The following is a 23,715-nucleotide window of genomic DNA, read 5'->3' as shown; positions in this document are numbered from 1 at the left end:
CTAGATTCTTTCAGTCAATTGCTAAACCATTTTAGATAAGCAAGTATGATCATAACGAAGATTCCACACCAAATCTTAAATGCTTTCAATGGAAATTCATTGTATGAAGAGATACTAGTCGACCCAACACAATGTGTACAATAACTACAATTTATGAAAATCCATTAAACCAAGAACGTAACAAGTCACAGCAAGCTGTTACACTTCAATATTCCTAGACTTAGATTGTGATTGCTTTACAACTTATTACATCATCATCAGATATTGACTTGGGAATGGAAGTGCTCATCAAAACCCCATCCATGTTCCTTGCATTTTCAACATTAAATACCACAGTGCTAAGCCCCTTTCCAATAATAAATATGTTATTCCCAACGGCCACCAGCCGACAGGGAGGCTTTGTCAATAGGGGTGACAATCTCCCCACTGCCACCCACTGCCTTATATCCTTTTGCCACATCATCAACCTGGTACCTGAAGACTGATCTAGCACATAAAGCATTCCATCTACAACGACTGCTGGACCATGCCAACCTGATGCTAAGTCAAAAGCTGCCGGCTGCCACGTGGTGCTGGATGGTTCAAAGAAAAATGCAGGCACTGCAGGTGTTAGAGGTGAAGAAACACCGCAAATGTAAATTTTCCCATCCAAGACTATGGAATCTTCAATATCAGGAAAAATGTTGGAATTTTCACGCAAAGTCCAATTCAGTGTTTCCGGGTTATAAGTCTCCCAGGAAGGTACATTACTGGAATTAGGCCCTATGCCCCCAATTGCAAAGATTTTTCCATCGAACACTTCAGACACACAGTAGCACCTGAAGATAATAGAATCAGATGAGCTCTGACATATTTCGCCAAACAGTGATGAAATGACAGAAGGCTAACTTGAATGAATACAACAGTATGAAAAATGCTTAAATGGTAGATTCTTCTTATCAGTAGGATAAGGGTGAGGCGACTTGGCAATAACCATGAAAACTTATAGAACAATATAAATGCACCAAAAGAGAGAGACCCCTGCATCGGAGGAAACAATAATCACAACAGTGCTCTCAGGAAAAAGAACATACAAGCATTTAGAAATTTGAAGTCATAAAAGATTCGATTGGCAAGTGAATATTAATAGATTGACTCTACAAAACTCAAAATACTCCCAAGCAAAACAAGGATAAAATACCTTGGAACCACCAAGGAAGCAGCTTGATTCCACTTATTCATGGCAGCATCATAGCAATAGACTTCATTTGTAGCATCTTCGATCCAGCCACATCCACCGAATAGGAATAGTTTCTTCCCTAACACTTCAAATCCCACACCTTTTCTCCTTATGCAGCGATGCGGAAGTCCTAGAATGGGCTTCCATCCCCTTTTTAAGCGAGCCGGGTCCAATACATAACAGCACAGCTGTTCAGACTTGTCTCTACCTAAGGCATATATCCAACTCTCCTGGAGATGATGTTTCTTTCTGTAGGAGTACCACTCTTCACCACAAACCAAGTCTCTCCATTTTCTTGACACACACTTGAGAAGCGCATGATACCTTCTAGGAACCCTTGCCAAGCAGAAAAGCGCAATGTCATCAGGAAGCCCAGGAATTAATGGTGATACCTCTGGATCCGATTCACTATTTCTCCCCGGCCCACTGTTCTCAACCTCCACCGACTGGTCATTATCCAGCGTATTTTCTGTCTGAACAAAATTCTCCGACTCAGAATAAAATCCTTCCATGTTTGTTTTTGTGCCCTATAAATCAAAGATCCACAAGCTAATCAATATCAGTAAAATCGCTCAATCTTTTGCACGAGCCGAAACCAATCATCTTATTAGATCCAAAGAATATTAGGAGTATGTTAAGACCAAAGAAATATAATTCTTTTTCTCCTGGCAATCAAGAACTCGAAAAATATTGTAACTACAAATACCAGAAGCACACTGCATCCCTTTCCCCGAAAAAGAAGAGTAAAGGTCATTGCAAATATCAGATTAAATCAATCAATCAACTAAGCGCCAATCCCAAACTAGTTGGATCCTTAATATTGATTCAGCCCTTTTCAAACTCATTTCTCTCCAATGCTCAATAGTCAATAATGTAGTAGCTTTAAGACTAGGCATTCTCTAACAATACGAGTAGTCTAAATCTCACACTTATCTTTACACTGACAGCCCAATTATCTTGGGTGGAATTAAGGTACAGGAAATTCAGATATTGTAAAATCTCTAGCATACCAATATAACTTGTATTCAGAATAGAATCAAACGAAAAAACTTAAGAAAACAGGATAACCTAAATTTTGATCACAATATTCAGTATAACTTTTTAAAAAAATTAAAACATAATAGAAAAAGAAAATCTTGAATGATTCGCAATTATCTCAGATATGCTCAAAAGAAGGTCCAAAGTTCAGATCCCTCAAATTCAGAGATCCAGAATTATATAAAAAAAAAAAAAACATTCAATAAAAAGTTAAGCTAATTCGAAGACCTTTTGAGTAATTGCACAAAAATCAACAGATCAGGTGAAGTAATTATATTTACATCATATTTTCTTCCAAGACTATGCACAAATTCACCTCTGAGTAATTCAAATTTCCAGCAAAAAAGAAAAAGAAAAAGAAAGAGAAAAATGAATAGCAAGAACTGACCTTTGGATTACTGCATGACTGCATTTGACAATCTCAGATGAAATACGGAATGATGAAAGTACGAAAAGGAAAAATTTACAATTTGTTCAGGAGGAAGGTACGTAATTTGCAAGTCTTCTGGGGTAGAAAATAGAAACTATAAAGTTGTAGAAGTTGTATGTTGCTTGGGCTGAACCAAATATAGAGGGCCTTAAATTACGAAATTACATCAATGACCTTAAAATGGATAATCTTTATTGTTTAACTCTCACTTGCCCAATGGCCAAACCTTTAATGTCAAAACCCAAAAGTGTTGCCCATAGGCCATGCGAGAGAGACGACAATTATTAACTTTGAAATTCTGCACAATCTTCAAGCGTGGTCAAAAAATCAATAGTGGCATCGAAATGTTCTATTTATGCAAATCACCCAAAGAGAAATATTTATCTTTAGCCGCTTCAAAAAAATAGCTGACAAAATATTCTTTATATATATATATATATATATATATATATATATATATATATATATATATATGTATGTATATGTGTATGTGTATATATGTGTGTGTATCATATATATATATTATATACTTTTCTGCTAGCAAATGCGATTAATTTCGGTGGGCCGATTTAATTTTATATTTTGTCCAACTCCATTAGATTATTCTTGGAGTAAATACTAAAAACCGAAAATTAGTTCTTAAAAAGTATTTTTGAAAAATAATTTTGGGGGGATAGATAATTTGTGCGTTTGGATTAGTATTGAGATACTTCTTTCGAAAAATATTTGTGCTTAGATTATGATAGCTAAAGAAATGAAAACTACAATTGCAACCCACAAATTATGAACTATTTCTATTTCACAGTACTTGGAAGATGAATTATTTCAAATAATTCTTTTTTTTCAGTATTCAACTTCCAGTTATAGAACTCCTACAATATTTTTCCAAGTAAACTTCATAACTAAAAGCTATTTGGACTTGTATACTCTTTTTCAACTTCAACTCAGATTTGTCCAAACGCCTACTTAGTTTTCCAACAGTTGTGTGAAGTGCGAACTGTGAAACAAAATGCCAAAAAAGAAAAACCGAACAATCTAGTGTTGTTTTCAGGCTATTAAAATATTCAACATCATCTCAATTCCAAATTAAATAGATCCCACTACACAAAGCTCGTTCTATGGCTTTGAAATGGTAAATAAATCTACGTCTAATATAAGTTGACAAAACTTCCGAATCTTGTTTGACACTTAAATGTCAATAAACGAGTGAACTAAAGAAATTTAACCAATGACATGAACTAACCTCTTTGAAACCAAAGCATTATTTGCAAACCTTTTATTTCTAATGGTGAATGTAGAACAGTATATACCCTGAGATACATCGAGAGTTTCTTTGGTGGAACTTGTAAAAACAATAATTTTAACAATCGTAGGTTGATCAATATAATAATTTCAATGCCTCTTTTGGCGGCTCAGTAATATATAAAGGTGAGGTGAGAGGTATAGAAACAATGGCGGACCATTTTGTATAATAACATGTAGATACAGTCATGTCTCATTTTCTGGACTCGTCCACAACTTAAGTAGCTGTCTTCACTCGCAACCTCTGTCGGACTTATTTGAGCAGTTCTGCAGCTAAACTGTTAATCAACCTGTAGTAACTAATCCTCTTTTCTCATTCAACTTGGCATGAATTAGAGCTTTGGTCGGACAGAAAGTGGTTTTCTGAACGGTCTCAATAAGCCCTCTTGAGTCAATGACACTACAAGCTGGAGATCAACAATCATTAAAAATAAGTACATTAACAAAAGCAAGACACGTTACAGATCAAGCGCTTTACCTCTCCCTTCCTATTAAACAATTCGCCCGACACAAAGCCACGTGCATTATAAGCAGCAGGACTGGTGATCTATAAAATGATAAACAGTTAGAACTCCAGCTGCAAATAATGGAAACCACTAGTAGAAGGATGACCTTTCTTAAATAACATCATAAGTACTTTAGTTTTTCCTTCTTACCACAAACAATATCCAATCATCAGCTCTAAAAGGTCTGTGGAACCACATCCTGGGAAAAGGAAACAAATGTGAAAATATAAGTACAGTTGCATATTAAAAGCTCTGCTTTTAACAAGTCCAATGAAAGACACTCACAACTCAAGTAAGAATATCAACCCTGAACTCTATTGAACTTCAAACTCCACGTAAACAATACGGAAGCCCCACTTTTCAACAATTGGTTTTTGAGTAGCAGGTCATGGGAAATTCCATCAAACTCATTTCAGAATCTGAAAGATCTGATTTGCAGATCTTTCATGTCGATCACAGAAATCACTACTTTGGATGCATTAATTTTTCCTCATAAAGACTATCCGCTGGCAGCTGTAATTAGCAAAAAAGAGTCCAACTGACACCATCTGGGAAAGGTTAACCCCATTGCGGATGACTCATCACCACTTCAATGTCACTCCAGCAACTCTTCCCACCGGTAAAAGTAAAGCTAGTTTTGGACCTCCATTACCAACATCACTCTGCCATCTCCCTCCACTGCCACCTTATGTTGTCTTTCTACCTTTCTATTTCTTTTCCCAACCGAAGGCAGGGATCAGCCATGGGTGTGTCAGGTAGGGGCAGCTGTACCATCAGAGGGCAATGGCAATTGCTTCAAAAGACCATAGTTCATGGCTGAGGAATCAATGGAAGAAGGCATGTATAGGCATATATGTAGTATAGAATAAATATGCTTTCCACCCTTCTCAAAAACAAATAAATAAATATGCCTTCCACTACCCTCTCCTGTTCTTCTCATTAACTCCCTGTGCTATTCCATTATGTGTGCTGCAATTTGACTAGGCATGGAGTTTTAAGGTGACTTAGAGCTGTGCTCTATACTTGTATGAGTAAAATAAAATATAAAATAATAGTTAAGTGTGATAGCAAAAACACCATAATACTGTTTTGAATTAAAATTACTAATCAGAATTGAATTCTTAAAAGAAGTGAGTGGTATCTTTTAACGATTTTCTCACACACCACCAAATTTTAAAATCTCTAGATCAATTTAGCTCTAGTAAAAGGTGAAATAGCCGATGTGGTGGCTTTATTTCCCTTTTCTTTTTTAGATAAGGTATGTGGTGGCTTCATTTCCTCTACCTGTTTCTTGGCATGCATCTTGTTACAATAAAACTAGCCAAATTTTTTCAAAAGCAGGTTCTTGGTAATTTATTTTCTCTTTAATTTCCTTGACAATTCAGTTTTGTTTGCTTAAGGCTCAAATATTTTATTTCTTTATATTCACATTGATATTTGTACCTAAATGTTTAAATATTGGACTGATACGGGTCTAAATAGAGTAACATAGCTGGTGAGAAATTACATAGCCGACCTCAATTAGCTTGAGATTGAGGCGTATTTGTTTTTATTATAATATATACTCAAATTGATTTTTGTGCTCTCTTATTCTTCATTAAGTTGTGCATTTATCCATAGCTGATGCAATGGTTTCACGGACTCATGGCGGGCTGCTTAGAATAGATTTTCTCACCTGATTTAATAATTTTTCTGATTAAATGTGACTGGTTATCGCCCTTTTAACTAATAATAATAACTACATATTTCTCATATAAGAAATAAGAATCAGCTTTATAATCCAGACCAGACATACCCAAAGAAAAAGGAGAAAAGGAAGATGAAAAGGAAGTGAGAGATAAGATGGTATGAAAGTTCTCTCTGTGGTTAGGCATGCCCGAGGTGATCAGAAAGAACAGAAATGGGAGGTAAAGAGAACCAGCTGTGAGAGGGAAAGGATGCGGCTATTGGACTTTGACATTTGAGGGGCCAAAAGGAATCATGGAAGCTTGATGTTTAAGAGTTGGGAATCATTTCCCGAAGAACTTCATTAAGCTGTCTTAGAACAGCATGTATCAGTGCATCCATATAAGCTCGCTTAGGCAAACAATGACATATTCCCCATAAATATAAAGCTGGTACATAAAATAAAAAACAAAAAGGTCTAAAAATTGTCGGAACTCACGAATGATCCAGACTAACAGAACTTGTCTTGAAATCCTTCTTCCGATGAGGATTCAGACTGACAGTAAGAAAGATTAGATCTGATGCAAATGCTGCAACACATCTGCAACCGGCATAAATATTGCATTAAAAAGATGCAGATAGCATTATGGCCTCATTCCACTTAGATGTAGAAACTTCTGTGTGCTAAGAAATTACATGTTCCCAATTTCAATTTCTTTTTATGGTAAATATGCACCGATAGGGAAGAAATACTGATTTTTCTTTTAAAATAAAAATAAAAATAATTTTTGAACTGATATTAGTAATACACCATCCCAAGAGGGAGTCTACATAGAAGTGCAGATACACAAATTCGTGTTCATTTGTGTACCTCAAGTGTCCTTTAGAACTCTTTCATTTTACAACTAGAGCTATTCTAGTACAATGACAGATCTAACTCACGAGAGTCTCTAAATGAGATACGTTAAAAGAATATTCTATTTGAACAATTTCAGAATAATAATTTTGTGGGAAATAGATTGTGCAATAATTTTCAAAACAATAATTTTGTGGGAAATAATTGTACATAAGATGAGGCTGCTAAACAGCCTGCTTTACTCCTTGTCATAACAAGCTCAGCTAATTAGATGAAAGAACTGATAAAGAGGAATCACTTACCTATGTAAAGCTTGGTCATCTGAAAGTTTTCCTTTTGCTCTGAACCAATATCTCAAACTGCATTACATTGAAAAGAGATGATGCAAACATGAAGAGGATACACTACTAAATACAAGCTAACATGAACTGTCCAGTTGAGTTAATTACAGTCCCTCGGAAGGGAAATTAATAGCTGAAAGCAATGACTAACCTTGGAGGAGACTTGGTCTGATTAGTGGCATTACTAGGTTCACAAAACCTTATTTCTATTGGCCAGGGTACAAAATTTGCAGTAGCAACCTTATTACGGTATGTCCTGTCAAAACTCACTGTTAGCATTACCTAACCAAAGATCCCATAAATAAGTAACCACAAAATGAATAAAAAAGCTTTATGCAGCTCCTAATTTACAAATCTTAAGATATAGTAGGAAAATATGCAACTCACTGAATCCTGATATATGTTGTCCCTCACATTAATTAAATCTAGAGTTGTCAAAAATAATTTGAGGCTTAAGTTAGTGTGCTAAGATCAAGAATGACATGTCTATTCTCAATTAAACCTTGCTAAAGACAAGATAATTATTGTCATGCCAAGGCCTAAACAGTTACTTCCACCACTTCATGATGCCTTCCATAAGATGGCAGCTAATGAACGATTTGAATTCAAAGAGGAAAAAAAGGTCAAGTTCCAACTTGTTCTGTTTTCTTTTTGAAGGAACAATCAATAAAAGAAAAAAAAAAAACTAATTCTCTCACAGTAATCCCAAATCGATTCCCTAAAAAAAAATCCAATTGCTTACGAAAAAACAAAAGAAAACAAATGCGTTCCTTTGTTCACATGGAATGAGCTCAGGCAGTTGAATTACATATCTTAACAGCTAAATAAGCCATAGCTCGGTGGTTGGACTGGGAGCCAGAATGATACCACAGAAGGATACTCCTATTAACAAGAGACTGCCAGCAGCATCCTTACTCATATTGCGAAATTGTGCAAGCAGATCTAGCATTTTCCAACCTTCTCTTATGATAATTCTTTTTTTTTTTTTGGGGGGGGGGGGGGGGGGGGTAAGCATCCATCTCTAATGATATTTTGCCAAAGTAGTCTATTTTTTTACTGAAATGAGTTTAAATGGAGCGACATGGTCAGTGAGGTTTCTATACCTGAACCCAAATTACTTAGGATTGAGGCGTATTAGTAGTCTAATAGCCTGTTTGGCCAAGCTTATTTTTGGGCCAAAAGCACTTTTGGCCAAACACCTCAGTGTTTGGCCAAGCTTTTGGAAGGAAAAAAAGTGCTTTTGAGGAGAAGCAGAAGCAGTTTTTGAGAAGCAGAAAAAAGTAGCATCTCTCCAAAAGCACTTTTCTGAGAAGCACTTTTGAGAAAAATACACTTAGAAGCAGTTTTCAAAAGCTTGGCCAAAGACTAATTAGTGCTCAAAAGTGCTTTTCAAATTAATTAGCCAAACACAAACTGCTTCTCACCAAAAGTAAAAGCACTTCTCAAAATAAGTTGATTTTATAAGCTTGGCCAAACAGGCTATAATTTTTGTGATTTTCTCCAGGGTTTTTATCCTTTGTAGTAACTTTTTTGGTTAAGATTCTTTCCTAGGTGCTAAGCATGAAAGTCCGAGTAGAAGTAGCATAAAGTGAATTAGGCCAGAAAGGATTGGAAAGTGTAACTATGACGTATTTGTCACAAGAGGTACCATCTTGCTATACCAAAGTATCTTAGATTCATTATAGAACATTATTATTAGTTTTTGTGTCCATCACTGTCAGTTGCTTCTATCTACAAAGAAACAATTTATAGGTGTTCCATTATATTTAGCTTACATCTTTGAAAGCAGCAGAAAGGAGCTGATTCTTTGAAGCCTTGCATTAATGGCCTTAGCTAATGGCATTTTCCTCCAAAATGGGAGTTAAACTACCTCGTTTAAGGATGAGATGAGCAATGTCAGTGCACAAATTTGTGGAACCATGTTGCAGATATTTCCTCCCTCTCTTGTTATTCCCTTCTCTTGTCCAATTCACTTCTTCTCTCCTCCGCCTGTACCCTTTTTTCTTATCTGTTTTCATCCAAAACTGCAGCATCTATACTAATGGATACATAGTATGGATCTCATGGTTTTAATGTGTCGAACCGTGTTACATATATCTTCTCCTCCCTCCATCATCCCACTTGAGGGCTCCTCCCAATGCTGCAGCATCTATTCTCCTCTTTCGTCATCTCATTCTCCTTTTTCCTGTTATTCCTTTTCTGTCACAAGTCCAGTTTCACTTCTTCCTCCTCTGCTAGTACCCAGCCCTATTTCTCATCTCTTTTCATCCAACACCGCCACATCTTTTATACACCTCTTTCTTTATCTCCCTCCAGCTCCAAGTAATTCTGCATTATTTCCATTTCTTTACATCTGGACAGATTTTTCCCCAGGTCTTTTCTCTTCTATCTAAACTGAAGCAGCTCTGCTCCATCAAGTCATTCATTATTTGGTACTCGGTCTTCATTCAATTTCAGACTCACAGGTTCTAACTAAACCTTAGCACTTCCGATTTGAGAAAGAACCCATGCAACCCCAACTGAATGTCATTATTATTTCATTTCTTCTAAAAGTGAAGATGTGGTTAGTCAGGCTTGCCGTGAGAAATGTGTAATAAGATTCATGACTAACCAAAAACTTGTACTACAACATCCACTTTGAAGCCAAAGTATTCAAGAGATATAAGACAGTTCAAGCTGGAGAAACTACACTTCCAAAGGCATACATTCAGATTCAGTAATGTATCCCATACGATTTGGTAAATTACTTCCTCTTCCACCAGATAATTTTAAATGGTTTTCTCGAAGCAAGCCTAGCCACCACACTAATTTACAAGAAGTTCCCAGAGAGTATACGTGCACACCAAATTATAATAAATACTTAAAACATTATAGTGACATAACAGCACTTAGTAGGCAGAGTCCAACCTGGGAAGCCGAGGATCAGTTTTGCGCATTTCTCTCAAATCTTCCATTGATAAAAGCTGTAATTCGGTTTCAATAGAAGTGTAAGAAGAAGAGGTTCCGAACAAGGTTGCAGAGATAACAGAACTATAAGCACGTTACCGTTTCTGGATCAGGCACATCAGGCATTTGTGCTTGCTGGTGATCAAATCCATCTTCATCTTTCTGTCACATTATTTTACCAATAGTACATGCAGTTTCAAAAACAATATTACAAACATAACAGCCAATCAAAAATAATGGTGTAATGAAAACATAAAAGTGCATCACATAAAGTTGCACCTAACCAGAAAGTTACTGCAATATTCCAGGCAAAACAAGTGATCCATCAAAGTACCCGTTCATCATTGTAAAGTGTGGGGGTTTTGTGGGAGGGCAGCAGTTGAATCAAGAAGAAATTAGAATAGTTATTCCGTGGTAGGACTTCAAAATGAGCAGAACAAGCATTTGAGAAATGACTGAAATTTGAAGAGCTGATCCAATAGTCTTCCCTAGTGAAGCTTGCTAATTTTCTTGAAACTTTCTCCGTTATAATGTGAGATTAGAAGGTTAGAAATTAATGTCAACATGTGATGCCAACATGATATCCACAGATGACGAATAGGAACAACGATGCAACAGAAATCCAAGTTATGTCGAATTCACTCACAACTATGCTTTCTAAGCTGATACTTCTCCTGAATGCATTTTCTTCAGGGTTTGTTTTTTTACCACAAATCCTCGTTACATAGCATGCACGTTTATGCCTTCACATGAATGTATGCTGAATAATCAACTTGCTATATACAATCATATTAATTAGGTTACATATTTATGCTGAATTACAAAACCGAACCATAAAAATGGGTATCCTAAGATGTGACCAATTTGAAGAAAAGTTGATCATCACCTGAAATGAAGCTAGCAATGTGAATACGACATTCCCTTTCTGAATCGCATCCACCCTCCGTGTAGCAAAGCTCTTTCCATCACGTACACGGTAAACTTGATATATGATTGGAACTACAGTCATAAGTGTGGGACGGGTAAGATACGAGTTTTTAGACAACTGGATTTACATTGGCAAACGAAAAAAGAGGTCTATATAGATACTTCTGATTGGGATTAAATACTCTTTACCCCACTGAGCTGACTCCTCAGTCTGGAACACATGAGAAAGACCAGAACAACTAGCCATGAAATTAGTGAACTGTCCTCAATCTAACGGCAATCATTTAGAAAGTCAATAAACAAAACATATTTCATAAATAGTTGACGACTTTAAATCCTAAGACTTCCGGAAGGAACAGCACATGCAGCAAGTTAGCAACAGAAGACGTTTGTTTGAAATGAGTATGAAACGAGCCTATCATCACAGCATATGAAATGAGCCTTCATCAAAACACCTTAAATTCTAAGAAAAGTTAGCAAGGTGGTTCATTTTAAAATGCATAAAAAAATTTTAATAAGCAGAACTTGGAGCTTCTGAAAAATACCTAATGCCTGCAGATTGGATGTTTATCATTCTCCTGGCCCCACACTGGGCCTCTCATCCTCTTTCATTGGCTTCTCTTTGGGGGTTGGGTGCAGGGAAATCATTCTAGTTTCTAACATCCACCTTAGCACACAATAAGTGGACAAAGGAAAATAAAACCGGCTAAATGATTTAACTGGATAAGAAACTTTATGTAATTGTTGAGTGCACTAAAAAGCTTTATCATTGCAAGTTGATTCTTTTCTTCAGTAGTCTTAATCCAACCTCTGCTCCAAATGTTTAGGGTGTTCAAATTTTAAAGAATACTGACAAACTGAAAGTCGTAATACGTTTATCTTTTACTTAAAAAGTTAAGGTTATTAACATAGACAAATCTCTCTTTTCAGTTCCGCATTATGCAAACCCGTAATTGTGCACACATTGTACCTCTTGGAACCTGAACACAAGCAGACATAAAATATTTCATGCACATCCACTCATAAATAGGGAAGAATATCCGATTCTCCAAAACAACACTAGATGAATGGTTAGCTTAAATTTCTCTAACTTTATAGGGAGGGGAAATCCTCAACATTAGGATGAATCCTTAAATTTGAAAGTCATACGACTGTTCTCTTAAACAATGAAAAACTGAAAAGCTTAATATTACTGTTGCATCCACACCCCATAATGAAATGACTGCATGTGAGAATTATCTTAAGCAGAAATACGGATAAGTTTCATCAAATCATACAGCTGTGCGCTTTGGCAATGATTCCCAAGGAATACAAAGAAACGAGTATTAGCTTAAATTGGCTGTTTATTTCAGATGTAGCATAGCAGTTATGCATCATTAAACATTAGAAAGGTTAAAAAAGAGGTGCTTAAAGTATCAAATAATAAAGAGAAGTTACTTACTGTCAAGATCCCCAACGAGAAGGAAATAGGCATGCAAACTATGAACAATCTTGAGAAAATCAACAGTTTTTGATGCTGCAGCCAATGCCTGCATATTAGAGTATAGAGAATGAAGCATAATTATTCACAAAGAGGTCTTCAGTCATATGAAGCTAAACCACAATAGAAGTGGGTGATCTACGGTGTGGTGGAGAAAGAGAACATTTCAATTTTACCTGCCCAAGAAACTGGCCTCCAAACACTTTCCCAAATTTGGGGGCATCTGGCAATGTTATACCTTGGAAAATGTTCACCTTCAACAAAACATTTTGTTAGAATTCCCAAATATTCCTCATTTGGAGGGGGACACTGAACTGGGAATACAGTGAAACATCAAAACTTCAGAAAAGAAATGTTCCGAAGGCAAACAATTAGCAAGTGCATGGTGATAGAATAGCAATTATCCTGATCTACCAAATAATCTTGAATAACACATTCAAACATGCTTTATCAAAAAACACATTCAAGCAGTCATAAGAACAAGTATCTACTTTCTTAAGAAAATCGAGCCTTTAACAGATCTAGCTAAAGGAAGCATTTGAAATAAATGGAACCATGATCTCACAAAAGAAAGACAAGTGACTAGGAGTTCAATGTGCAATGGTAAAGAATGAAATAATATCACCAGCTATCCCCCAGGAAGTTCCTTTTTTGGATACTGCCAACAATATGTTAGGCAAAAATCACTGATGCTTCAATTTAAACTATTGGAAGGAGGTCAAATGTTGTAAATGATATAGAAATTGCATTGGACTTCATTGACTCCTTGCCCACATAAAGGAGTCAAGTCCTGTGAGATTTTCTGTATACACTCATTACCTCCTTGGTGCTGCAGTTATTTTTGAATAAAATTGTTTCTTAGAAAAATAATATAAAAAGAAACTTAGTAGTTTTTTCCTAGTAGTTAGAAGTCCATAATGGAACATCTAGAGAGAGATGCTCTAACCTCTCACTAGAAATTTTTCCTCTAACCTAATATACCAACTCCTTTCTTCTTCAACAGCACCATGACAGATATTCCTCCAATAACCAACCCAGAACCCCCAGATCTGAGTCTCATGAATATAGATGACTCAACCACCAATAACAACCACCCTTCATTTATGCAGACACTATTAAATAACCATACTATGTCACTACCACCAATTTCTAATACCCAATCACACATTAACATGTCTGACGAAGTTTTACAAGAACCGACGGACAATTTTATACCCATCTCCAGTACAGACAAATCCAGACTTTATCATCCTTGGAAATACTCTATTATAGTTAAAGTTTTTGGACGCAAAGTGGGTCACTTATCTCTCAAGCAAAAACTGCAAACTATGTGGAAACCTACTGAAACACTATCACTCATTGACCTAGGAAATGAATTTTTCTTAATAAAATATCAACATGAGGAAAACATGAACAAAGCACTGCACAATGGACCGTGGTTTGTATTAAACCACTTCCTTTCAGTACGACGATGGGAACCTAAATTCCTAGCATCAACAACGCATCTCACATACACAGCAATTTGGACTTGACTCCCCGAGCTTCCAACAGAGTTCTATGACCTTGAAATCTTACAAAAAGTAGGAAACAAACTCGGCAAACTATTGAAAATTGATACATGCACATCGGCTACTTCTCGTGGCCGTTATGCTCGAATTTGCATCGAAGTGCCACTAGAGCAACCATTAAAGTCCCATGTCTTTATTGGGACATACCGTCAACAAATACTATATGAAGGTTTAAACATGTTATGTGTTAGTTGTGGAAGACTAGGTCACACATGGATTATTTGTCCCCATAGTCCAGTACACCCCCCTTCAAATACCATACTACCACACCAATCGTCAACTCCCAAGCTTACATCTGAAAATCAACAAAATGACTCAGAATGGAAAACTGTAGTCTTCCCTCGAAGATCCACCAACCAACAAGGGAGACACCAACATATACAAAACAGGAACACCGCAGCACGCACATCACCACAGCGTCTAGACCCTAATGGGAACACTACCACAAGGTCGAAGTCAGAGGAGACATACGAGACACTCCCAGGTATGCTTCCTAAATCTTTCTCCCCAAAACCTAATGCCCCATCAACTACTAAACAATCGGTTAAGCCAACTGGATTAGTGCTTAATAACAACTTTAATATTCTAAACGAACACACTACCTTAATAGAGATGACTAATAACGAGCATCAGAATAGCCCAGACCTTGAATTAGAGGCCCAAGCTGAAGCAGCCCACACAGACTCTAGCCGGCCCAAAGAATCACCACAATTATCTTACTCACCCAAAGAAACCCATATACAAACAAACCCTAATTCACACGTTACCACTATGAACAGTGACTACATGGACATTATGCACACGCCACAAACTGCCACGTTAACACCACCTCCACACACCACCAATCCCATTCCGTTAAACAACCACCCTCTACCGGATCACACAAGCCGGCAAACATTACTAGTAGGCAATCATGACCTAGAAATGGTAGATCAAAAGCCCAACACACCACTCCATCTACAATCTACTGCCTCTATGCAAATAATATCCCACAAAAGCAGCCCACGTGAACAGCCCAAAACACAAGAACAATATACTCCACTGCCTTCCTCCACCTCCATCCACTACTAATACTGCCACAAAATCATTATTCTCCTCTTCTCACACGCAACAATTCTCTTCTTCTATTTCAAACACTCTCCATACAATGCACCAACATTCCCACTCAGAACTCATCATCAACGTCCCTCCCAACTCCCATACAGACCACTCAATCTTCAGTTCCTCTCTCCACCAACAATGGCCAACCAAACTCCACCACCCCAGAATTATCCGGTAATCTACACCTCTCAAACTCCAAATCCCTTCACTCCACCCCAATCTTGGCTCGAGATGGGGTTACAAAATCACGCATTGACCTTCTCAATGATAGTGAACAACCAAGAAGTGATCATTCGTCTCCAAAATCCCCAGGACCTAGCACAGAGAGTAACGAAAGGAATGACGGCTGCCATGAACCTATATGAACAGTACCAGTGGGCAAACACACAAACAAATCCTTCACCCATATGGGGGATACACCATCAACCCCAGCCATACCACTACACATGGAACACCCCTCCACTTCAAAGCAGCCACTATCAGATGAACATTTACGAGGAGTTACCATTCTACCCGACAACACAATTTCCCATCCCATGGATACATGACTACGCTTACATGCAGCAACCATTGATACCACTGTCACCAATGAGCCCATTCGAACCACTTACCCCCACACCAAGCTCCATGAGCCCACAACCACCAACTCCAAACGACCAAGAAATTCTCACACCCCAGAAAATCGTAGCAGTTATGGACGAGATGAGGGAAACAAGAACGGAACCAGTGTGGCTAGGGGCTTGCCATATCTCCGTTCTAAAGGAGCACCACGCCAAAAACATATTGCTCAACTGCCCTCAAGAAGTGACCAAATGCTTGATCAAGCTACGTCCAACAGTAAACCCGGAGACAGGGAAATTTGTTGTAGTGATAACCCCAACGCTCAGGGAATTGACCCCATCACACATGGAGGAGACACCAACTCTGGAGGAGCCTCATCAGACTCCACTAGCACCACCCACACGCACTAAGTCTATGAATTTGTCATCTGGAACTGCCGAGGGGCACAGTCTTCGGAATTTAGGCAAAACTTTAGATCGATGCTCAATTATTATAAGCCACCACTGGTAGTTCTCTTAGAAACACACCTTGCTGATCATGCCATGCTACGAGACGATTTCGATTTTCACAAGCTCCAGCGAAGGGCCAAGCAGGAGGTATAGTGGTTTTGTGGAATAACAATATTGTGCATGTCACTGAAACTGCCCTCACTAATCAGGAGATCCACTGCATGGTGCAGGTATGTCCTCAAGGACACTCTTTTATGTTATCAGGCATATATGCTAGTAATATCTTAAATAATAGAAAATTACTATGGCAAAATCTAATGTTTATAGCAGATACTTATAAGGGTCATTGGTTAGTGGGGGGCGATTTTAATGAGATACTATACTCTAATGAAAAATTTGGTGGTTGTCCTATAAACAACCCTAGGGCAGACTAAATATTAAATTGCTTTAATTATTGTAACCTACTAGACCTAGGTTTTAGAGGTAGTAAATATACGTGGACTAATAAACGTAGAAAGGGTGCCTTAATTCTTGAAAGATTAGATAGAATAGTAGCCAATTATGAATGGCTTAATATTTTTCCGGAGGCACAAGTGCAACACTTACCTAGAATTCACTCTGACCATAGTCCGTTATTATTAACACTCCAAAAAATGCTCTGCCAAGAACTAGTACCATTAGGTTCGAAACGATGTGGTTATCCCATCATGATTTTCCTCAACTAATCAACCATGTGTGGAATAAAAAACCTCCCTTGATAGAAATTATTGAGGAGTTTATTGACCTTGTACAATTCTGGAACAAAGATACTTTTGGGAATATTTTTCACCAAAAAAAGCATATTCAAGCACGTTTAGCGGGCATACAAAAATCAAATAAATACCCTACCAGTAACTTTTTACAAATGCTCGAGCAGGACCTTCAAATGCAATTCAACAATATCTTGAAACTTGAAGAAGATTTTTGGAATTTGAAATCTAGAGTGAACTGGCTTAATGATGGCGACGCAAATACTAGATTCTTCCATTTATCAACCTTAAAACGTAGGAGACGCAATCACATAACTGCTCTATAAGACAATATGGGTAATTAGATTACAGATCATGTCGAATTAAAAAATTTAGTAGTGGACTATTACCAAGCATTATACACTACGTCTCATACTAAGGCTAAATATAAGCACCCAATAGCTTCTTTTAATACAATTCCACATGAACAAGCTAACTATTTACTAACTCCAGTAGCTGACAAAGAAATCATTGACGCTATTTTTTCATTCCAACCTTTAAAATCGCCAGGCCCAGACGGACTACACCCACTAACTATTCTTCCAAAAATATTGGTCTCAAATTAAGCACTCTGTACTTCCTTTCTGTAAAGACATCTTTCAAAATGGACACATTACTCAACAATTAAATAAAACTTATATTTGCTTAATTCCTAAGATTAAAAGCCCATCCACCACTGCCCACTTTAGACCAATTAGTTTATGTAATACCATTTATAAGGTCATTACAAAAACTATAGTTAATCGTATTAAGCCTTTACTCGATAACATTATTCACCCAACTCAGTCTAGTTTCCAAAAAAATCGTAGAGCTGCAGACAATGCAATCATCGTGCAAGAATTGCTTCATCACTTCCGTAACTCGAAATCAAAAGGCTCTAACATGCTTTTAAAAATTGACCTTGAAAAAGCTTTTGATAGATTTGAATGGACTTTTATCCGTCAGACCCTAACCTACTTTAACTTCCCTGACCATTTAATTACACTCATCATGTCGTGTGTAACCACACCAACAACTTCGATAACTATCAATGGCACCCCAACACATTTCTTCACTCCCACCAGAAGTATTAGGCAAGGAGACCCCCTCTCACCATATCTCTTCATAATGTGCATGGAGATGCTTTCACGCAACATTAACATGGCTGTCGATTACAATCAATGGAAGCCAGTCTCTCAAACCAAAGTCCCCCCTTATATCACACTTATTTTTTGCAGACGACATTATATTAGCCTCAAAAATTACTAACACCAGTTGCCATGCTATTATCGACCAACTTGAACACTTTACTCATATTTCAAGCCAAAAACTTAATTTTGAAAAGTCAAAAGTTTTCTTCTCCAAATATGTAAAACCTGCAGAAAATTATTTGGTCCTTACATCTTTTAACATGGTGGAAGGCAAGTCTTTTGGAAAATATCTAGGATTCCCAATCTTCAATGCCAAACCAACCAAGAAGGATTTTCAATTTATTATCGACAATTTCAAAAACAGACTAGCAGGTTGGAAAACAAACCATCTATCATTGGCAGGGCGTACGACTCTTATCAAAGCAACCCTTAATTCCATCCCAAACCATATAATACAATTCATAGCTCTCCCAAATTATATAATCAATCGATTAGAATCATTTCAAAAGAATTTTCTTTGGGGCACAACAGCTCAAAAAAAACGACTTCACTTACTATAATGGGACTATGTTACTAACCCAAAAGATCATGGGGACTAGGAATCCAAAAACTTAGGGGAAAAAATAAAGCACTACTTGCGAGTACAGCCTGAAGATTATTTCATAACCCCCAAACACTTTGGGCTTCGATACTTTTGTCCAAATATATACACAATAATAAGAGGCCATTGGCAAAATCATCAACACTTTGGAAGCACCTCACCACTGGATGGCAAGCGTGCCAAAAAGGACTAGTGTGGCATGTCACACAAGGCACCCACATAAAGTTTTGGACAGAAAATTGATTAGCCTCAAATATGATATTCGTACACTTATTGAGGGCCCTCTACAACACAACGAGGACCAATTAACCATCCAAGAGGTACTCAATAATGGCCATGACACATCCCTAGCCACCTCCTTTGAGCTACCACCAGCCTTAATAGAAAAGATCAATAGTGTTTATTTACCGTTCAATTCAATTCGCCCAGATTGCATCATTTGGGGCCTTAGCCCAATAGGCCAATTCACAGTTAGTTCTTGCTATAAAGTGCTCACACACTCCACTCAATTTCCAAATCTTCATGGATGGATATGGAGGCTAAACTTACCACCAAAAATTAAATCATTCCTTTGGTTAATAAGCCATAACCGTCTTCCAACCAACTCCTACCTACATAGACTCGGAATCCTCTCTTCCAACCTATGTACTCTATGCCAAGTACACAAAGAACAATTAGCCATATTCTATTCAACTGCCCTAACGCAAGACACTGTTGGCAGGCCATGAAATTGGGAAGTTTCATACAAAATATTAAGTATGCAACACTTCCCAACTATGAGCGGCTCAAAAAAATTATCTGACCACATAGTTTCACCACTAGAGCTTCAATACCTCATCATATAATTTTTCCATTCACTTTATGGCATTTGTGGAATATTAGAAATAAAAACATCTTCGAACATTCCAAATGTACACCCAACATTACTTCTATAACTCAACTTGCAACCGAGTTTTATTATCTAACCAATAGTTCCACATAAAAAACAATCATTACCAATGTATATTAAATGGGAACCCCCTCCAATGGGCTATTTCAAATTAAACAATGATGGGGCACTCAAAGCGTCTAATAATAATGCTGGGTTTGGGGGTGTTCAGAGATACAAATGGGGATTGGGTGATGGGCTATGCTAGAAACTATCCCGCAACTAACGTCATTAATATAGAACTCATGGCACTGTTTCGAGAATTACAACTAGCAGCAGCTCACAACCTCACACCACTTCAAATCCACACGGACGCCACAGAGGTAGTTACCATGCTTACCAGTACATCCACAATACACTCACATTTGCTTAATGATTGCAGATCCCTGATCCAGTCAATGAGTGATACGTCCATAGTTCACACTTACAGGGAGCTGTACACAGTAGCAGATAGACTAGCACATTTTGGAATGGAAATGATGGGCAGCAACATCACCTTTTTGCCAACTCCACCAAACTTTCTACTGGAAGACATGCTTGAAGATAAATGGGGATGCCGCAGACGTAGGCACATTCCTACAACCACTCCTACAACACCATGCTCAACAGTTCCTTTTTGTAACCCTTTTTTGGTAGCTTCTGTAGTAACAACAAAAACCATCTTTTTGTAATAGAGCAGTAGCTCAACATGGCGCTGACCATCCACATGCAAACAGCAACAGTAGTGTCGTTCAAACTTTTTGTACAACTGCTTCTAAGCAGATGCTCCCTGTATTACCTCGTTAATTAATAGAATGTAGTCTTTTAAACCAAAAAAAAAAGGATCCTCTATTAGTTCCAAGTAGTTAAGAACTCAAAGCCACTTATTAGCAGTATCTTCTGGATACAAGTCAATGAAGTCTCTTTTTTCTAACATGCAGGGAAACCCATTTGCCTTTACATCCGAACTACTCGCTAGTTAACACCATCAGCTAACAGGTGCAGGCCCATATCTCTAGATGGGGAGGAAAGGGGAGAGAAAGCTTAAGCATTGAGAATCATGCGTACAGGTTCCAAAGCCAGAAACATGATGGAGATTAAACTCCAAAATTTTGTTAAAGGCCATAGCATCTCATAGGAGGCTAACTTAGGTACATAAATTGGCATAGATAAGTAAGTTTAACAAATAGAAATAAGGAAAGAATACAAAAACTTCATGGCCAACATATTAAGTAAAAGGAACGGGAGGTCAATGATTAGGTTATGAATAACATACTTCTATAGAATCCAAGTGCAATATGCGCTCCACAAGTGGGCACTTATCTCTTTCTTTGTCTGCGTTCCAGATTGATTTGGGCTGGAGCAGATTATTATGCTCATGAGGCAGCACAAAGCATGTCAGCTGCCATTAGAGAAAGTTTAACATAACTACAACATTAGATGCAGAATGCTTTGGACATCATGAAGTAAATACGGAAAAAAAACTGTTGCATAGTTGGAAAGAGACAGTACCTTAGACAATGCGATCACCTCGGCTTGCTGTCTAGATGTCGCTAAACCTGCCATAACATCGGAACCGTGTTATCACCCACCACTTTTGATTTAACCAAACATTAAGATTGAAAGTCTAAAAGTGCTAGAACATCACTGTACTACTAAGAGAGGCCAAAAAGGAGACCTGCAGAGGGATAGTAACTGAATCTGAACTCTAAAGCGGACATATAAAATATTTATACGGCAAATAGTTATTACACTTGAGTAGCGGCCATAACAGGGCAAGATAGTCAATTTAAAAATTCCTCGAATTTGGAAGTTGGTGAGAAAATCAAGAAACGCAAAATATATATATATGAAGATGAGAAAGTGCATCTCACCATGACCAAAATAATCAAGTTTTTTCAGCTGGAATTCAGGACGATTTTCATCATCAGCCTGGCTGAAACCCCGGACTTCAGCCTGGAAATAGTATTACCATAATAATAGAAAAGTTCAATCTCATGACTTATATTCATATACATCCAGAACAACTACAGCAAAAATAACACTCAGATATACCTCTCCATCCCATATGAAGTAAACTCCATCCCCAGCTTCCCCTTCGCGGATTACATAATCTCCACGATCTGCAATGAAAACACAAAATGAATTGGAAAAAAAAAAAAAAGAGATGTGTCAATCATGATCTTATATCTTTTATCAGACTTATTGAATTGCAATATCTATGTCTTGCTCCAGCCTAGCAATATGGCCAGAAGACAACCCGAAAAAATGGATTCTCCAACTGGTATAGGCCACATGACCAGAAGCAAATGCCCCAAGTCTTTCTGTTACCCCCTAAAGGAACAGCAACCATTCCACTTCCAAGAAGTAGAAATAAGAGCTAAAATGTGTTAACTCTCCAAAAAGAGAAATAAAATAGCTATAAATTGGCAGATAAAGAATCTTCATTGTCTTGTTATAGTTATAAGGAAAATAAATCCACTATAAACTATAATTATTTCATTTTAGGTAGAAGATTCCTGTATAACAAGAGAGATTATTAGACTTTATCAAACATTGAGCAACCTAGTAGAGAAGTACTATAGCTGAAACTCTGATACTATCACGCTGTGTCATTAACTATACACTGATTAGTCAAATATTAAATCCTTCACTGTTATGTTAATACAACAAACATAAAATTCAGTTCCTGATAACTTCTGAAGGTCATACCTATATAGGACAGAATAAAAAGTACTAAGTTCAAAGTTATGGGAGACTCGGGAAAAATAAGAACGAAATTACCATAATGTTTAACCTTGACGAGTTGGGCAATTTTTCTGAGGGAAGAACTAGGCAGCCTCTGCAACAATGGCACGTCACCCAAGAACTCAATCACTACACAAAACCCAAATCCATCAGAAATTTTTACATGTGTTTTTCTTACAGAATTCTAATAATTACAAAGAAAATAACAAAAACAAGACCAAGAAAGAACTCTAATTAATCAATTAGATCAAGTGAGTTCCAAATACCGAACTAGTTCGAGAAGCTAATGAATAATTTAACGTGGAACAATTTCACAGAAATAAGACAAGGATTTACCCGATTCAGTATCCATGTTTGAATCACCAGAGGGATAAACCAAGAAACTGTCGAAAAGGGTTAACACTCAAGAATTTCAGTGGAAAAAAGAAAGTCAATATAAAGAGTGATTTTAATACAGTAACGGTTGTTGCCAATGGAGCACTGCCAGTTATTTAGGCTGAATTTAGAAAGGATGTTAATACGAAGGCCTACATATACCAGATGCGGCGGAAAAGACACGGTAAATTTAAATTTGCCACACGTTTTTGCATTCCTAATTAGAGTACCAATTTTAAACGTGTCCAATTTGGAAAATTATTTACAAATAGGACAATTACAACAAATATGTTTTCACTTCTGGCTTTTTTGAATTCTGTGCCCATTTTTTATCTTTTGGATGAGGGCGATGTGGGGTATGGTTTTTTTAAAAAAAATAAAAACTTATTACCCCAGAGGTGAGGAAGGATGGAAAGGGAAAAGGAATACTACTACTTACTATGTTATCGATGGTGTTTAAGCATTTCACTTCACTAGTGAAAGACGGGAAACTCACGAAATAAGCTAGACTTTAATTTCGGATGTTAGTAAAATAGGACGATAAAAATTTTAGTAAGTTATGCACATAATAATATAGCATACAAGAAAAAGAAAATTTACTCCAAACCTATAAGATACGTGTTATTTGTATGAATTTTAATGTGTAATAATCTCTTTCAAAAATTGAAGTTGTCAGGGAGTGCATAGTATCTTGAACAATTAACTCAAATAATTGTCCATCTAATTTGTTAAACTCAAAATAGCTGACGAATAATTTATGAGCCCGTTTGGACATAA

The 23,715-nt window shown here is 37.2% G+C and overlaps 2 protein-coding genes across 3 annotated transcripts; both read right to left on the bottom strand.

Annotated features, from left to right (window-relative positions):
* Positions 1-136: 136 nt before the first annotated feature.
* Positions 137-2,846, bottom strand: LOC104100058 (F-box/kelch-repeat protein SKIP4). The gene is made up of 3 exons (XM_009607217.3): positions 2,646-2,846; positions 1,181-1,746; positions 137-818 (listed from the first exon to the last, which is right to left on the bottom strand). The coding sequence occupies exons 1-3, from the start codon at positions 2,667-2,669 to the stop codon at positions 221-223; spliced, it is 1,188 nt and encodes a 395-aa protein (XP_009605512.1). The 5' UTR covers positions 2,670-2,846; the 3' UTR covers positions 137-220.
* Positions 2,847-3,933: 1,087 nt separating this feature from the next.
* Positions 3,934-23,082, bottom strand: LOC104100056 (acyl-CoA hydrolase 2). 2 transcript variants are annotated; one of them, XR_011410418.1, is made up of 18 exons: positions 22,900-23,082; positions 22,600-22,692; positions 21,871-21,938; positions 21,690-21,771; positions 21,328-21,374; positions 21,092-21,217; positions 12,887-12,964; positions 12,672-12,759; positions 11,190-11,302; positions 10,403-10,465; positions 10,265-10,320; positions 7,509-7,613; positions 7,319-7,375; positions 6,660-6,761; positions 4,781-5,260; positions 4,646-4,694; positions 4,468-4,536; positions 4,298-4,396 (listed from the first exon to the last, which is right to left on the bottom strand). XR_011410418.1 is itself a non-coding variant. In XM_009607215.4 (17 exons), the coding sequence occupies exons 1-17, from the start codon at positions 22,913-22,915 to the stop codon at positions 4,322-4,324; spliced, it is 1,287 nt and encodes a 428-aa protein (XP_009605510.1). In that variant the 5' UTR covers positions 22,916-23,081; the 3' UTR covers positions 3,934-4,321. The 2 variants fall into 2 exon arrangements, 1 of the variants encoding a protein (XP_009605510.1); XM_009607215.4 differs by lacking the exon at positions 4,781-5,260 and having other exon boundaries at positions 3,934-4,396; positions 22,900-23,081.
* Positions 23,083-23,715: the final 633 nt, after the last annotated feature.

This window comes from Nicotiana tomentosiformis, chromosome 1, assembly GCF_000390325.3.
Source record: "Nicotiana tomentosiformis chromosome 1, ASM39032v3, whole genome shotgun sequence".
Taxonomy (NCBI): domain Eukaryota; kingdom Viridiplantae; phylum Streptophyta; class Magnoliopsida; order Solanales; family Solanaceae; genus Nicotiana; species Nicotiana tomentosiformis.
The sequence above is the reverse complement of the archived record's forward strand: the minus strand, read 5'-3'. Positions and strand labels throughout refer to the sequence as shown.

Bases quoted from the DNA above. Each gene is read 5' to 3' on its own strand.
- LOC104100058 (XM_009607217.3), bottom strand. From the start codon at position 2,669: ATGCAGTCATGCAGTAATCCAAAG. The intron at 1,747-2,645 runs GTCAGTTCTTGC...TTTGATTTATAG, and splicing joins AGTCATGCAGTAATCCAAAG to GGCACAAAAACAAACATGGA. The intron at 819-1,180 runs GTATTTTATCCT...TATTATCTTCAG, and splicing joins GCTTCCTTGGTGGTTCCAAG to GTGCTACTGTGTGTCTGAAG.
- LOC104100056 (XM_009607215.4), bottom strand. The intron at 21,375-21,689 runs GTGAGATGCACT...ATGTTATGGCAG, and splicing joins ACTTGATTATTTTGGTCATG to GTTTAGCGACATCTAGACAG. The intron at 7,376-7,508 runs GTTAGTCATTGC...AATGTAATGCAG, and splicing joins CAGACCAAGTCTCCTCCAAG to TTTGAGATATTGGTTCAGAG.